The sequence below is a fragment of the Polistes fuscatus genome, unplaced genomic scaffold (genome assembly GCF_010416935.1).
Source record: "Polistes fuscatus isolate 324 unplaced genomic scaffold, CU_Pfus_HIC Scaffold3, whole genome shotgun sequence".
Classification (NCBI taxonomy): Eukaryota; Metazoa; Arthropoda; class Insecta; order Hymenoptera; family Vespidae; genus Polistes; species Polistes fuscatus.
Genome location: NW_025113107.1, coordinates 4,279,402 through 4,295,472, shown reverse-complemented (window position 1 = coordinate 4,295,472; position 16,071 = coordinate 4,279,402). Strand labels below are relative to the sequence as shown.

General features: G+C 36.7%; 1 protein-coding gene across 1 annotated transcript in view; it reads left to right on the top strand.

Moving 5' to 3' along the window:
* The window catches only part of LOC122519135, a 154,825-nt gene that overhangs the window by 108,204 nt on the left and 30,550 nt on the right, over nt 1-16,071 (top strand). The window contains exons 3-4 of the mRNA XM_043638408.1: nt 8,652-8,771; nt 14,290-14,425. Of these exons, the coding sequence (XP_043494343.1) occupies nt 8,652-8,771; nt 14,290-14,425 (256 nt within the window). The remainder of the gene's footprint in view (nt 1-8,651; nt 8,772-14,289; nt 14,426-16,071) is intronic.

Genomic DNA, 16,071 nt, shown 5'->3' with positions numbered 1-16,071 from the left:
GCCGTATACGAATTTTTTGCGTATTCAGTTTTTTCGTTCCGAAATTTGTTATCGCAAGCATAGAGCGTACTCGTTGACAAACAAACAAATTTCTCCACGGTTTCATTCAATTTTGTTATACAATATAATACATTTGGTTTTATTTTTTTTTTTCTTTTATTTTCACTTTAATTGAAATATTTCGCTTCGTATAACGTTTGGATATAACACGGAAAAACAATGAGAGAAAGAGATCATTTTGTTGATTTATTTATTTATAATACAACAGGAGAACTGACAAACGTAAACTCGTACGAAATATATTCTTTTCCGACGACAAGGGAAATACTTTTCCAGATGTTTCTGGCAACTCGTTGCTCGTCGAGCCGCGAATAAAATATACCACTCGTTTGCGTATAATCCTTCGGAAGATCCTACGTAATTTCGCAAACCCAAAGCTCTAGAGCTGTCTCGGCTCCGGATACATTTGTCATACTTACAGATACCAAATTGGTCTCTTAAAACAGGAAAACGTATAGAAAGTATCGTAATAATCCGTGATGTCACTTTAATCTCGTCATTTCTTTTATCTTTTTGGTAAAAAGAAGAGAAAACAAAAGAAAAAGAAACAAATTAAATCGAATAGGTATTACATCTCGACCCTCCTCCCACCCACCCCGTTAAATTCTTATTCAATATAGATAAATTATTGATAATATTTGAAATATGTTCAAACGTATTTATCGTTAAATGCATTCATGCAAATTTGCAGCTGTTTCTGTCTGTCTGTCTGTCTTTCTCTCTCTCTCTTTTCGAAAATCGTAAGCTCGGAAAGAGAAACGAAAAAAATTAATTGACATGTATGACACATTAATGACGTCACGCTGAAATTTACGACATACCGGCAAAGCCCTAGATGGTTTTTATTCCTCTGATTTCTTTTCTTTCATTTTTTTGATCTTTGTCTCTTTGGAAGAATAATCGAAACATTTTATAGATTCTTTACTTGTTTAACTGTTTTACAGATTAATATTCTTATTGTCGTTAATTATTTATTCAAAGAAAAATGATTTATTTTTCTTCTTTTTTTACGATCTATATTCATTAGAATATTTAATCAAATCGAAATAAAATTACAATAATATCGATTAATGTAGTCACGTTTACGCGTTATTTTCCTTCTTTCCATCCATCCTTCCTTCCTTCCGATTTCTTCAACATTATTTTACGAATTTACCGGATATAAAGTCGAATTAAATGTACCGAGAGATATTAACGACATTGGTTTCCTTAGAACGTTTTTACGGTTCTTCCTAAAACGATCTAAGAAGGGTTGGGTTAGAATCATGTTCGTTCAAGCGCGAAGGAAAGATAACGGGAAAGACTATGAAAATGTTGAAAAAGAAAAAGACATTATTTTATTTATTATTATAAGAAAAAAAAATAATTAATATTATTTTTTTTGTTATTTTTTATTTTATTATTTTTTTATTTTATTTATTTTATTATTTTATTATTTTTTTATTTTTATTATTATTTTTTTATTATCTTAATATTAATCCAAATTTTCTCGAATTTTTAACTTGTCCAAACATATATATATATATATATATATACATTTATTATTAATAGTATTTAATATAACGTATATATATAAATATGTCGATTCGGTATGAGAGAGAGAGAGAGAGAGAAAAATCGAACGAACGTGACGACCCCTTATATATTTTTACATCCCCATCCGTTATACTCCTATTAAATCTTCGTCGTAGGAAAAATCACGTAGCCCTTCGGAAAAACGTTGGTTTGAATACCACCGACATCGTTAACATCGAGATTGGATATCTCGCGCATTGGTCTGACTCTCTCTCTCTCTCTCTTTCTCTCCCATTTTTAATGGACGATCCTGGAAGAATACTAAAATGTGAAATCGTCGAAGGGACGGACGAATCGAAGTAACTCCACTTATCTGTACAGTTTAGACAAAGAGAAACAGAAAGAGAGAAAGGGACGGCTAGGGAGAAAGAGAAAATGAGAGAAAGGGAAAATGAGAGTGTATGTGTGTGAGAGAGAAAGAAGAGATTTTAATAAACCGGAAGCTTATTGTGAGACGGTTCGGATGTTTGAACGTGACGCGAGAGCAGGAGGAGACGTTCCTAGAAAAGAGGAATGTGAATGCTAGGTGTGGTGGTAGGTCTGACGATGAAGAAGAAAAAGAGATAGGTATAGTAGAATGAGAAGTAAAAGGGAAAGGGGTGAAAGCCAGGAGAAAAGGGAGAGAAAGCGTTTCAACACTAGGAGACGCATTGTGTTGCAGTAGAGCACTGATTACGACTGACAAGCAGCAACGAGCGACCCTTTCCATTCCTCTTTTCTGTTTCCACCAAGCAAGCAAGCAAGCAAGCAAGCAAGTTCATGGTTCCTCATAGCAGCAGACGTTCCCTAAGGCTTGAAGAAGACTTGTTACCATTTTCATAACACGGTACTCGGTCTTTTAAGTCTTGCATAACGTTCGTGTTGTATCTCATCATCAAGCCGAGGAATATCCTGACTTGAAAGTTAACGATCGAGAACGATCGTAACAGAACTCGATAATTACCCCATTGATATTATCCTACCACTTGTTGTTAGACGGAGACGAGTATCCTTGTGTATACACTCGAATAAAGAGGAAGCATTCGAGGAGAAAATACTGATTTTACTGAATAAGGGGATGTTCTTGGTCTCTTTCTAAGGCAAACGTTAAATACTATCTCAAGATTAGAGAAAGAGTTTGACAAGATAATTCTCAACGATGACGTCTCGTTAACGTACTAACCGAAAAGTTTGACTTTGTTTTCAGTTAGTAGAAACGTAGTAGTAGTAGTAGTAGATAATAAATGGGCTATGGGTAGGTAGGGCTCGAAGGATTGACGAATCCCTCTTTTCGTTTAACGAGAAACAAGGGGCTGGCCTAGTGAATCAGGCTTGTTCTTTGAGAATATTTCGAAGACCGAAACATAGAAAGGAGAGTACTCGTTACGTTAGTAGTCGCGATAGTAACCTCAGGTTCTTGCAGCGTCTTTCCTAAAAGCATCGAGGAGAAGAAGAAGGGTGCTCTCCTCGAGGATGATGGTGGCAGCATGGTTAAAAGGGAATGGGAAGGGAAAAGACGGGAGGGTGGAAGGAGATTTGCTCCGAAGGAGGAACTTCTAAAATCAATTAGCAGCCCCTTAGGCAATGGGGTTCCGCTTCCGCGAACGACCAACGCTACAGAGAGAAACCTTTCCGTCATAGGATAAGGGGTGATAAGAGGGTGAAAGGGAAAGAGAGAAGACGTTTATCCCAATAGAGAAACCGGTGGAACAATCACGGCGTTTCTGTGACTACGTACGAAGCCTCGTTGAGGGTCCTGAAGCACGTAGAGGAGTACTACATACATATACTTCTCTATGTGTGTAAGTCCGAAGAAAGATGTGTCAGTGGTGTTACAGACTTTGCATCCATATAGGTAGTTCCTAACCCTTTCCGTGATTCCCGGCAGCTTCCCCATCGCCTAGGGCATCTAAGATTATCACGAGATGATTTAGACTATCTTACTAATAGTCATTTTTTGTCACCCTCCAACTACCCTCCAGCACGTTCCTCCTGTTATACGGTCTTTAGATTCCTGACTTTGTGGTATTTAGAATATTTCGTTTAATGAGTTCGATCACCTTGCCAGAAATCTTTTTATTCTATTCTAGTTTTAATAATACGTCCATTTTATTAAGGGTTTGAATTATTTATTGGATATTATATCGATAAAGTTTGAGGATTGAATTACGTTCATTTTATAAAGTAACGGTTAAAGTTCTCTACCTGCTCATAACAGTTTGAAATTTTGGTAAACCAAAGTTCTTCTACTTTGGTACTTGGTATAATTGAGCATCGAATGGAAGCATCACTCTGAGCTGTGGCTACCTTACGCTCCGTTCGGTTGGTCGAACTTTCGATGACGAGACTGACGAAGATGTTGGCTGTTGAGGAGGGGGACTTTGTAGGAAATTCCAGATGAATGAAGGGTAAAGAGAGAAGGAGGTGGAAGAAGGATGGACTTAGCTTTAAGGAGAGTAGACGATTAGGAACAGCTTGGTAGACCCTTGGTTCACCTACTCTCTCTCTCTCTTTCTCTCTTTCTTTCTCTTTCTTGTCACTAGCAACGGAAACGTACTCTTGTGATTTTGAACGAATCTCCTTCTCTTTGAGCGACCCTTCGTGACCCCACAAAGGGCTTGAAACATGGCAAAAAGGCCCGCGTGTTCCTTCCCAAGGAACGATTCTACCGGATTGGAAGGACCAAAGGATACCAAGGGAAAGGGACGTGAAATACTCGGACTAGTTTAAATGAAGACGAAAGGTCTATCGTGTTCCTCGAATCTTGAAATCACAGTGTCCCTTCTTTTTTTTTTCTTTTGTTGCTTTCTTCGAAAACTCCGACTTCAATGAATTTCCACTTTTCTGATACTATCGGTGAAAGTTTATTCTCCATTTAAGTAGCGAAACAGCTGATCGATTTAGGTACATTCTATAACGTTAGATTATTCTTGATTGAATTGTTATTGATTTATTTGAAACTGTAAGTATGTTGTTTTTTCGAACAAGTTTTGAAAAGTCAATTTTGTTACCTTAACATTTTCATTATTTTCAGTTGATATTAAAAATATAAAGGACATTTATTCGACAATACTAATTGCGAACAATGATATGAATTATAACAAAATAAATGAGTAAACTTAATTTTAATACTTACAATGGTATATATATATATATGGTACGACAATAATTAGATGGTTTCTAAACGATGTCGAAATAAAAATAATGATTAAAATCGTAATTATTGTTATACGTATGAAATAATTAATCGAATAAAAGAAGAAAAATATAACGTTATCATTTCTTTACTCATCTAAAAAGACGTATTAGAGTCTGAGAAAAACTGATTTGACTGATGTTCTTTCTCGAAAATCGGACGAAAAGGTACGAGAACCTTTTCGAACAGAGTAAATTCGGAAACGATGTTGAATAGTCTTTGGGTAAGTTCTCTATCGTGTCCTGTCAAGAATCTTTTCGTGAAAATTTAATGCATTTGTTCTACGTAGAATAGAAAAAGGTAGAATACTGCAGAACTCTGCGTTCATAAGGAAACCACCTTTATAGCCCCTAAGGATTCCTTGCTCGAATTTGGGCTCATTTTTCGTCTATCTATCATTGATCATGATTAGTCTCTTTTTTTTTCTTTTTTTTTGATTTCTCGTTACATTCGTGGTTTATTTTCGTTAGACTTTAGCAAGGATCTATGGATCTCAATAAATCTTGACTGACCATCGCGAACGGTTAATGGAAAAGTTGGGCTTTTTATTAGCGAAAGGTACAAGACTCTTGAGATTTCTTTGGAAATGTGTATATATATATATATATGGATCCTTATGCGAACCCATCTTTGGGGTTATTCGTTCATCTTTTCTCTCATCCTTGTATTGTGTCAAGATGCCTAATGGGGATATCTGATAATGAAAGAATCGATTTGTATGTATATGTTAAGATGAGTCATCTAAATCACGTTGTTCGTAATTCCAAAGATTTTTCTTATCATTATTAATACTTAAGTTGAATGAATTTGAAATGATTATTATCGAAAATGTGTCTTATACCTATACAAATTACCGATGATGGTAGAAACGATTAGTTTTTCAATAAAATAATATATTGCTCCTCGATACGATTATGGAAATGTTTTGTTGTAATATGAATCGAAGTGATCTACGAGGATTTCACAACACGATGTTATCGTACACAGGTAGTCGCTAATTCAAATGTAGTTTCCTCTCCCTCGATACGTTTAGGTTTACAATTTACTGACAACCGTTTAGATATTCTACTCGGGCGTTGGAACCCTTAGCTATTCAAGACCAAGTTAGGGTTAATTATGTCATCATGATCGATCTGTTTGCACGGTTTGAACAACTGTCTCTTTGTTGAATAGTTTCGACTGTTACTTGTCATCAAGGTAATTTGAAACTTTCTTATAGCAATACATCAGCAAATCCATATTGAACAATATAATATTAAAAACCGTCTAAGAGAGTTTTCACGAATTTGATCGAATGGTAATTATCGTATCGGGTTAGGAAAAAAAGTAAATAAAAATATAAAAATGAATATTATTGCATTTGTTGTATATTGTCAAAGATGAACAGTTAGAAAGTCATAGTTAAATCGTAAAAAGTAGAATCGGTAGGTCCTACTACCCTATGGGCAAATTTCCGATTTATTCAAGCCCGTGCCCGAATACTTGGGAGCCCATAAAGAGAATGAATGGGATTGTGGCGGTTGCAGCAATGCTCAGGGCTGCTTTAGGGGTTCATGAAATACGCGCTCCGCCACCCTCGTTCAAAGCTTTTCCTACTACTGGTTCTTCCTTCTCTCTCTCTCTCACTCTCATTCATCGACTGTCTCTCTCTTTCAATCTCACTCGTCGACCACGTCTCTTCATTCCCCTTGAACCTCTTCCATGCCGAATCGAAATTTCCTCCTCTCTCTCTCTCTCTCTCTCTCTCCGCGGGGTGGCCACTGGTATTACCATGAATTTACATAGCCTCGCTCGAAACTCAGAACATATTGCGCGGGCTTTGATTTATGCGAAACATTTGCTAAATATTCTCGCTTAATCTCGGCTCACCCGCGAGATGCCGGACGAGAAACGGGAACAGAGAAATGCGGAACGGGACTTGCAACTACTACGAGGGGTTCTCAATGTGTATCACCAACCAACTAACATTAGCTTCGTCGTTGTCGTTGACTTTTACTTTGCTTTCAAGCAACGGGGAAAACGCGTGCTTGAGATAGAAATATAGAGAGAGAGAGAAGAAAAAAAAAAGAATGTAAGTATTCGTTATTAAATTATAACGAGAATTGCTGTTTGGATTGTCAAAAAGTTCAAGTTGAATGGGAATATCGAGAGAAAAACGAAATTAGTCTTTTTGATATTTATTATTATTAACATGGCGAGTTACGATGTTAATATTTATTTAACCTAATATTGTTTTTAATATGATTAATCATTTAACAAAATATAATAAGAGAATAGTATCGACGAGACGGCCTAGTTCGCATTTGGCTTCCTCCGACCGGTGACAAACAATGAAGTCACTCCACCACACCCTCCCGTCTAGGTGATTGCCCGAAGCCTTGCTAGTTCAGGAAATGCGTTACCACTTGTTCGTATCAATTTCAAAGATTGACAAGAACTAGGAAGCTAGACAAAAATATCTTCTCTAAGCTGATCTTCTTATCATCGGTCTAGACATTTTCGCGAAGAGTAAGAGTAAAATAGATCTAATAATAATAATCATTCGTTAATGGAAACATATTACTAAAGAATCATAAAAAGGAAGAAAAGGGAATAATCGAGTACGTAAAAAAAAAAAGAAGAAAAAAACGATCTTCGATCATCGGTAACGTTCGATTACCACCCTCTCCTCTAATCCTTTTCAAGACGAGCGAGCCCCCCTCCCCTATAGAATTTTTTCTTCCATTTACCACTTCACCATATTCATATAGGGGCTCTCTTTGCTCACAATAAACGCGGGCCATTTGCATGCGAGGTCTCCGAGAATAAAACGGCAGCATTCCCTGGATATATCCGCGTGGAGTCGAAGATGGGTTGGTGTTACAGGGAAACCACCACCCCTAGTCCCTTTACCGAGTAGAAACGAAGCTGTGCCAGCCAGCTTGCCTGCCTGCTTGCCTGCTTGCTTGCTTGCCTGTTTGCTTCCCAAGCTCCAGCAGCGCGATAAGCCGCCCTCAGGGGATTCGCGATTGTCTCGATTTATATGCACGCACGGACCTAGGTGGTAGGCTGTGCTGTGGCTGATTCTCCCTCTCTCACTCTCCTTCTCACTCTCACTCTCACTCTCCAGTTTGGGAGCTTTGTCGTTAGGTTGAGAGAAAGAAGGAAGGGTACCAAGCTCCTGGCCTTCCTGCTGGTTTCCTGGTAATAGTCCTGCTATTGCTGTTGCTGACTATTCTCGCGAGGACACCCATCGATAGATCGATTCTCCAACAGACAGTAAATATCGCTGATGAGCTGGACCAGTCGTGTTCCTAACTGTTCGTTCGTTCGTTCGTTGGTAGGGATGGTTAGTTTTGCTTACCCTGCGATTTGTCGAGTGGTACAAATCCTTGTTTGACTCGACTTCAAATGCTCTTTCGTTTTTTCGGTTGTTAGACCCTTATTCTCTCTCTCTTGTTTTTTATTCTACATGAAATTTCTCTCTTCATTTCATACGTCGTTCTCCCTATTCCTTTTATATGACGCGTGCTCGAAATAGGACATAGGTAATTAGAGATACCCTTTGGAGAAAAAAAATAAATTTCTTTTTTTCTTCGTTGTTATCCTTGTTGGATTGAATTTGAATCTTTGATAGGAAGCTGTCTCTTTTAACAGACACTTTGTTCTCTGATTTAATTGTTTTCATTGATCCGGCATACATATATGTATGTGTATGTGTATGTATCTGTGTGCGTTAAAGTAATTGAAATTCAATGAACGTTTTGAATTTAAGGAACTTTATTTTTCTCTTTCTCTCCTTTTTTCTCATACGTTTGAGCAGATACTTATATACCGTTTCGGCTTTTGTTTCTTTTTTTAGGTTTCATTGTGCGACGAGTACAGTCTACCAGTCGACTTTGTAAACAAGAAACGTCCTGCAAGTGCTGCAGCTGCAACTTCCTCGATTCAGTGGACTTTGCCAAGTCCTACTGTCGAGAACGTGAGTACTTATTTCTCTCTCTCTTGACTTATTTAGTTTATTCTCGATACTTTTATACTGATTAAAGTAAATAACAAAACTATTAATGTTTTTCATTTATCTAAAATAAACTCATTCAAGTATTTGCCAATTGTCGAACAATATTACACTTTTCCTGTAAAATGTTTTGTAATTTTGTAGAAAGTACGATTGTTTATTTAGTTTTCTTTTTCTTCTTTTTTATAAAATCCTATTTTCTCGAATTTAAAGTTAAAATACGCGTGAAGTAATGGCGATTAAATGGACGTAACATTAAACAGAATAGTGTTTAATTAAAAATAATCCCTTCATACGTTTGTTTTATTATTTTTTATTATATTACTATTTAATCTTAATAATATACTTCAATCATGTTCTTAACAAATTTACAAAAGGTATTCTAGGAAAATTATATAATACTATAAGTAATTGCAGGACTCATTAGATTAAAAAATAAAACCAACGTTAATAACCATAACTCAACGTAAACCAATGGAAAAGACGAATATTTAATTTGTAAAGATTGTAAAATTATTATTGACGTTTTCTTTTTTCGTTATTTTTCTAGTCCTTATGGTTTTAAGCACCTTTGCCATAAGAGAGTTTTAACGGATAGTATTGATATTTTCACTCGGCGAACTGCCGGAAAATCGGCTGAAGGGAGAAATATAATTACGACGGTGACAAAATACCCGTCGGGCATAGAGGTAGGAGGTTACGAGAGGGATTACGTGAGGGTGACGAGGGTGGTTGTGGTGGTGGTGGTGGTGGTGGTACGTGGGTGGCGAGTAAGCGAGTAAGAGTGAAAAAGAGTAAGAGAGGAGATGATCTCGTCGAGGATGGTTGAGAGAAACAAGGCCGTACCTAGGTGCTTGCTGTGTGGGTGAAAAGAGAACGAGAAAGAGAGAGAGAGAGAGAGAGAATGTCGAAAGGGGGATGAGGGGTGTGGTAAAGAGTAGGGTGGTAGTGGAGAACGGTGACTTCCGGCGTTGCTTATAATTGCTCCGGCACTCAGTTTCTGGCGACTGTGGGGTTGCCTCGAGCGTTGCGCCTAAATGCTTCTGCCCCTGAAACACGTCTCTACCACCACCACCCATCCAGACACCTCTAACCTCACCCCCAATTCACCTCCAATTCACCACTCCCCCACTGATTCCCTGTTCCATTCGTGCACATCACGACTACTACCAGAACCAGCATCGGTACTACCCATTACTTTATCATCAACACTACTTCTGTTACATAGTCGCGTGGGTTTTGCAAAAGTACGACCGAGAAAAGTATCTTACCGTTCGTGATATTTGCGAAAGGTGGTGAAGTAGAAGGCATCTCTCGTTCGGTACGAGTTTTCGAGATTACTCGAATACGACAGGGGGAACGATGATTATTCGATAATGGAGTGAATACGTGTTAGAACGTATTTTAACATCGTTTCCTACACGTACGATGACATGTATGTGTCTGTATGCTAGTAAAACTTTTCGAACATGTTACGAGTCCACTTTTAACGTTCCGTTTCAACAACTCGTTAACTTTCTATAACTAACATAATTGACTGCTAGCTTGGGTACGAACGTGTCGGAGAACGAATTTACGTTGAAACTTTGCACGCATGTAGGAATTATTTGAAATATAAAAGAATTGATTTTTGTTTCTACGAGTAAAGGATAACGTTATACCGTTGGTACTTGGTTTGTCGTCGTTCTTATGATTCTTAAAAAATGAAATGAATAAAAGAAAGAAAAAAAGAAAGAAAGGAAGAAAGAAAGAAAGACAAAAAATAAGAAAAACCGAAAGAAAGGGGCTCGATTCTTGTCTGGGAAATTCGTCGAGGAAAAAAAAATAAAAGAGGAGAAAGAGGAATGAGGGAGCATGGAAAAAAATGTTGTATGGGTGGATTCGAAGGACACCTGGAAGCGTCGAACAAAAGTTTCCTTCGCCTCGTTGTCACCCCTACCACAACTGAAAGTGCTTTTCGTATCGTGAGATCGAGCGAAAGTATGTGTGAGAGAGAGAGAGAGAGAGAGAAATAGAATGAAAGAAAGAAAGAAAGACGATGCCGGTGGTGGTGGTGGCACTTGACTCTCAAGAGGGTGAATCGTTATGACTCTCGCTCGTAAGCCCTACTTAATACTTTAGCGCTTTATTTTATGCGTGAGGTCGAAGGATGGGCCGTCGTTCTCGCATTTATCACTTTAAACAATGGCCCTTCTTCTCTTCGATGCTTATTCTTCTTTCGAAGAACTTAGAACCTCAGTGGAACAACAATTCTACTTTTATTCTCATTCTTATTTCTTCTTTTCATTTAAGATCTAAACGTAACCCAGAGGACAATATTATTTTTAAGGGTTAGAATATGTTCTTTTTTTTTTTTTATTTAATTCAAACAATACGACCACTTTTATCTTTCAAAGATAGATATATACGAATTAAAGGACTTTTTCGAAGGAAAGAAAATTATTTCTATTTTCAACACTAAATTGTTTTTGAATATAAACGAGGGATGATCGAAGAGTTTAGTCATTTTTATTTTTTTGTAAAAAAATAAATATAACAGTTATTTGATTGTTGATGTACAAATGATTAGATTTTGAGATGTAATTGTATTGAATATTATGGTTAACAAATTTACTATGGGATTAATAAGGTATTAGAGAGAGAATCATGTAGAAATTGGCTATTTTAGGGAATACACGAAGGATCAAGAGGACTTCATTGGTATGCAATAACAAGGTGAGGTAAAATGCACGCGCTCGAAAATCGTAAATAACTCGAAGTCGGTATGATTATGCTCTAGCTAATGATCGTATTCGATTATAATACAGTGGTCGAATAATCGGCTTAAAGTCCTTCCATAAATCGATGGGATTATCGACGAAGCATGTGAAGAGAGAGAGAGAGAGGGAGAGAGAGGGAAGGGAACAACTACCTTTTACGTAGTAATCCATTCAAAACCATTCGCTCATTCCGCGGAAAGTAACGAAAGGTTTGTGCAATATGGCAGAAATATAAGAATAGTAGTTGGGGGGTGGGGCGGGGTTAATACGCTCGAATTATTATATCATTCATTTATCTATCTACTCGCATTATTATATTTTTGTTCTTCTTCCTCGCATACTTATTATTTCATAATTCAAAAATGAATCTCCGATCGATCGTGAAATTTTAATAGAAAATAAAATAATATATATATATATATTGTAAAAAAATAGATATTAAAAAGAAATAAAGTTTAGGTTATACTATGTTTTTGAAGAAATGATAGAAATAAATTGTAATAGAAATTTGATTGAAATTTTATAGAAATAGAGTCCTTGTTCATTAGGAGAAAAGTTATTACAAATTCGCAATATTTGTCGATTTGTCGAATTAATCGAGGTAAAACCGAGAAAGGGCAGCTTGTTCATTCAAATGATACACCTCATTGGTGATGTTTACATTAGTGGGAAAAGTCATAGGCATTCGGTTCGTCAGAGTCAAATTTTCAATAGCCCGATCGAGACTTTCTCTCGTATCATACTTATTTACTTCCCCTATCGTCGAAAGGTACCTTCGTAATTTCCGTATAAACATCCACGAATTTATGTGTTACCAGGGACTTCTTTTTCTTTCTTTTTCACTCGTTCACTTTCTTTAACGGGGGAAGGAGAAGGAGGAGGAGGAGGGTAGAGAAGAAGATGGTGGTGAATCGAGACAGACCTTTCCGCCTTGAGGAACAACCCCCCGAGGGCAGCTAGCGACGACGTTCAACTTTGGCAGGAGAATTCCAATTTCGGGTTCTTTCAATTTAAGGCTACTTGTCTTCTTCGCCGTCTTCTCATCCATCTCAAACCTTCCAGGTTGTTTCCGTCTTCCTCTCTCTCTCTCTCTCTCTCTCTCTCCCTCTTTTCTAGCAACGTTTTTACTCGGATAGCTTCTCATCTTTCTTCTTCCTCTCTTGGTGATACTGTGATAGTGGTGGCTCATCTCTCAGCCAGCCAGCCAGCACTCCAGTTTCTCTGTCATCTACTTTTTTGTTTTTATTTGCCTTCTGATACACTCATACCATTTTATCTGTAAGGAAAACAAGACAGAGACTCTTCTTGCCATTGATCAGACGTTTTCTTACTCAGGAAATCTTAACTCTCTCTCTCTCTCTCTCTGTTTCTCTCTCTTTTACACTACGTTTCGATTATCTATCTTTCGATTTTTCTTCGATTCGTACTTCTCTTCTTTATTATTTGCCCGAGGACATCGTTATTACCTTGTCATTATCTCGATGTTGTCATTAATATCGAAGAAAGTGAAAAGAGAGAAGAATTATTAGCGAGAGGGAAAGTTTCTTACTTGGTGAGGAGTAGGAACGTACGATGGAATGAAGGTTGGGTAAAGGAAAAAGATATTCGGAGAAATGGGTTGGCAGTGGTTGGTGGTGGTGGTGGTGGGTATAGCCCAAAGTTGCTTTTTCTTCGCTCAATCAGCCAAGTTGATTTGTTCGAGACAGTTTGTGTATTTTTCTTAATGCCTTGCTTTCCTTCCTTCCATTTTATTGATAAGTTTAGTCAATGTTATGTAAGTTTGAATAGATTGGGGTGGTGGTGGTGGTAGTGGTGGGAGATAGGTAGTACATTTAGGATCAATTCCTTAATTAATCTCTATTAAATATTATGCGATTATTATTGGATCTTCTCGTCGTATTAATCATTTTACTTTTTTTTTTTCTCTTTTGAAATAATTAATATTTATTAGCCTTTAATAAAATTTTACTAACATCAATTCGACGATGTAAACTTAAACAGTAAACTAACAACGTCATTGGCAAAACATTAGTAATGCTAATTTTATTGTTCATTTTACGTTACATGATCATAATTAGATGAAAAAAAAATAAAAGTAATTGTAACAAATCGGCGTAGAAAATTTGAAATATTTATATTATTGTCGTCAATTAAATATTATTGATAAATTTTCTTGTGGAATTATTTAATAAAATTATATTTTTATGGGGATCATTTAAAGGGTATAGTATAAAATGTTTACTCTCTCTAACTTCAACCGAGGTATTACCGCAATTGGCTACGTTCAGATGGTGGAAATGGTTTGCAGTTAACGTGCTTGGTACGTTTAAGGGAAGGAAACTCTGGCAATAACCCTTTCTCGTGGTGGCCCCTAAAGAGACGAAGCTCTAGACGTCACTGTTTAAGTACAAACTTTACAGTGAGTGAGAAAGAGAGAGAGAGAGGGAGAGGGAGAAAGAAGGAAGAAGTAAAACCGTTGCCAAATTAGTATTATCGAAGCGGTTAATGTCAATAATTATTATAGTATCCTCTTGCCAAATGCGTATGTTTCTTTTTGTTTTTTTTTTTTTAATAAAAATGTATGATATATTTTTATTATTATATAATATAATAAAATAACATATTACTTATGTTTGTAATATAAATATAAATTTTAATTATTATATCATACAAAGAGATCAATGTAATATTATTAAAAAAAAATGTATTATTTGTTGTTTTAGGCAGAAGTTGAGATCGTGGAACAGTACAGTGATCCTAGAGATAGCAAGAGTAAAGCTTATATTGAACCAGGTGCTGAAACATCTTTGCCAACGCTTTACAGCAAAGTAAATCGCAATTATTGTCGACCATATACAGGTAAGTTAAATAATTATTTGTATATATTTAAATATAATGTGTATTCTCATCGTGACTCGTTGATATTTGGAATTGTTCTAAACAGGTGCACATATATTTTATATTTGTTCATGATTAAACTTTAATAATGATCGTTATTATAACGAAGGAACTATAGCGTCATAGAATTGAACCGAGTGGTTCATCTACAATATATAATTATCGATATATCGAAGATGGTTCCCGAGTTTTTTTTATCAAGTAGCTTCTTCTTATTATCTATCGAACGAATCTTGCTTTTCCTATACGTTGCCTTCTTAAGAAATTCTTTTGTACAGATACCTACTAGACATTTTGATTACTTTGAGAAATTGGTCAAAAGGATTCGAGTGGATCAAGTTAAATGTCAGAATAACGAGCCCTATCATTTAGCTTCGTAAATGAACTATTGATTTATGATTAATAATCACGCTCGGGGAGTGTAATATTTGTGATTTATCGATCATTAGCTCATCGATATACTCATCCCACTTAATTCGAAAATGTAATCGATCGTTTCAATACATTTCGATTCGTGATTAGGAAACAGATCATTAAACAAGTCTGGCAGTTAAGTGATGTACTCGGGAGGAAAATGTCTCGTCTCGTGGTAATTAACTTCCATGGTTATCTCGCATGGGCAGTATCTAGTTTAAATTCTAGACTTTCCAACCCTACTCAACAACGACAGAAAGATCGTGATAGAGAAAGAGAGATAAGGGACACTGATAGGCATGATATGGACCAGCACAGTTCTCTCTCTCTCTCTCTCTCACTCCATTCTCTCTGACACTCAAATATGCAGATTGCCGAGTAACACTGATCCCGAGTAAACACCATCCTGGAATTTGCATCCTTACCATATTCATGGGCTTTTAATTCGTAGAGTATCGTAGGATGTGGTGGTAGGAACCGAAGGAAGGTAGGTTGGTTGATAGGTAGGAGTTCAAGCCGCCGGAAGAAACTGTGTAAACGCAACGAGTAAACGTTTCCTTTGCCTTCTCCTGTGATCCTGGATGGGTGACGATGGTAACTTTGGACTGACATAAGTAAATCCCTGCACGCGCAACCTCCAAGTAAGAGAGAATCCTTTGAGAATTTCAACGTGACTTTGGATTTACTTCTGAATAATCATCAACGTTCTTCGTGTTTTAACGATACGAAAAATAGAATCCTCTCGGTTAATTTTTTATTTCTTTTTTTTTTCATTTCACAAAAAGGCTCGAAGAAATTTGTTTGGTCGAAAATCTAATCGAATCGTCGGTTACTTCGTTATTGTTAAACGTGTTGAAAATGTGAGTTGTAAGAAAGGGAGAAAAAAGAAGAAGAAAAAGGAAAAGTCGAAGGGGTCAGTCCGATGGAATTTTCGGAGTAGTCGGTATTTGTAAAAAAAAAAGAAAAGAAAAAAATAAGGGGACAGACGCACACCCCAGTGAAACTAAAATATCTCGACATCTCCTCTCTATATCCGGACACGAATGTCGTTCAGGGTCTAGGGTGGTTACCTACTCAATGATAATATCCAGAAACTACCTTCTCTAGGGTTCGATTCGTTTGAACTTTTCAACATCGAGTTCTGTCCCTGACGTTTACTTGCAAGAGCAAGAGCAAGAGCAAGAGCAAGAGCA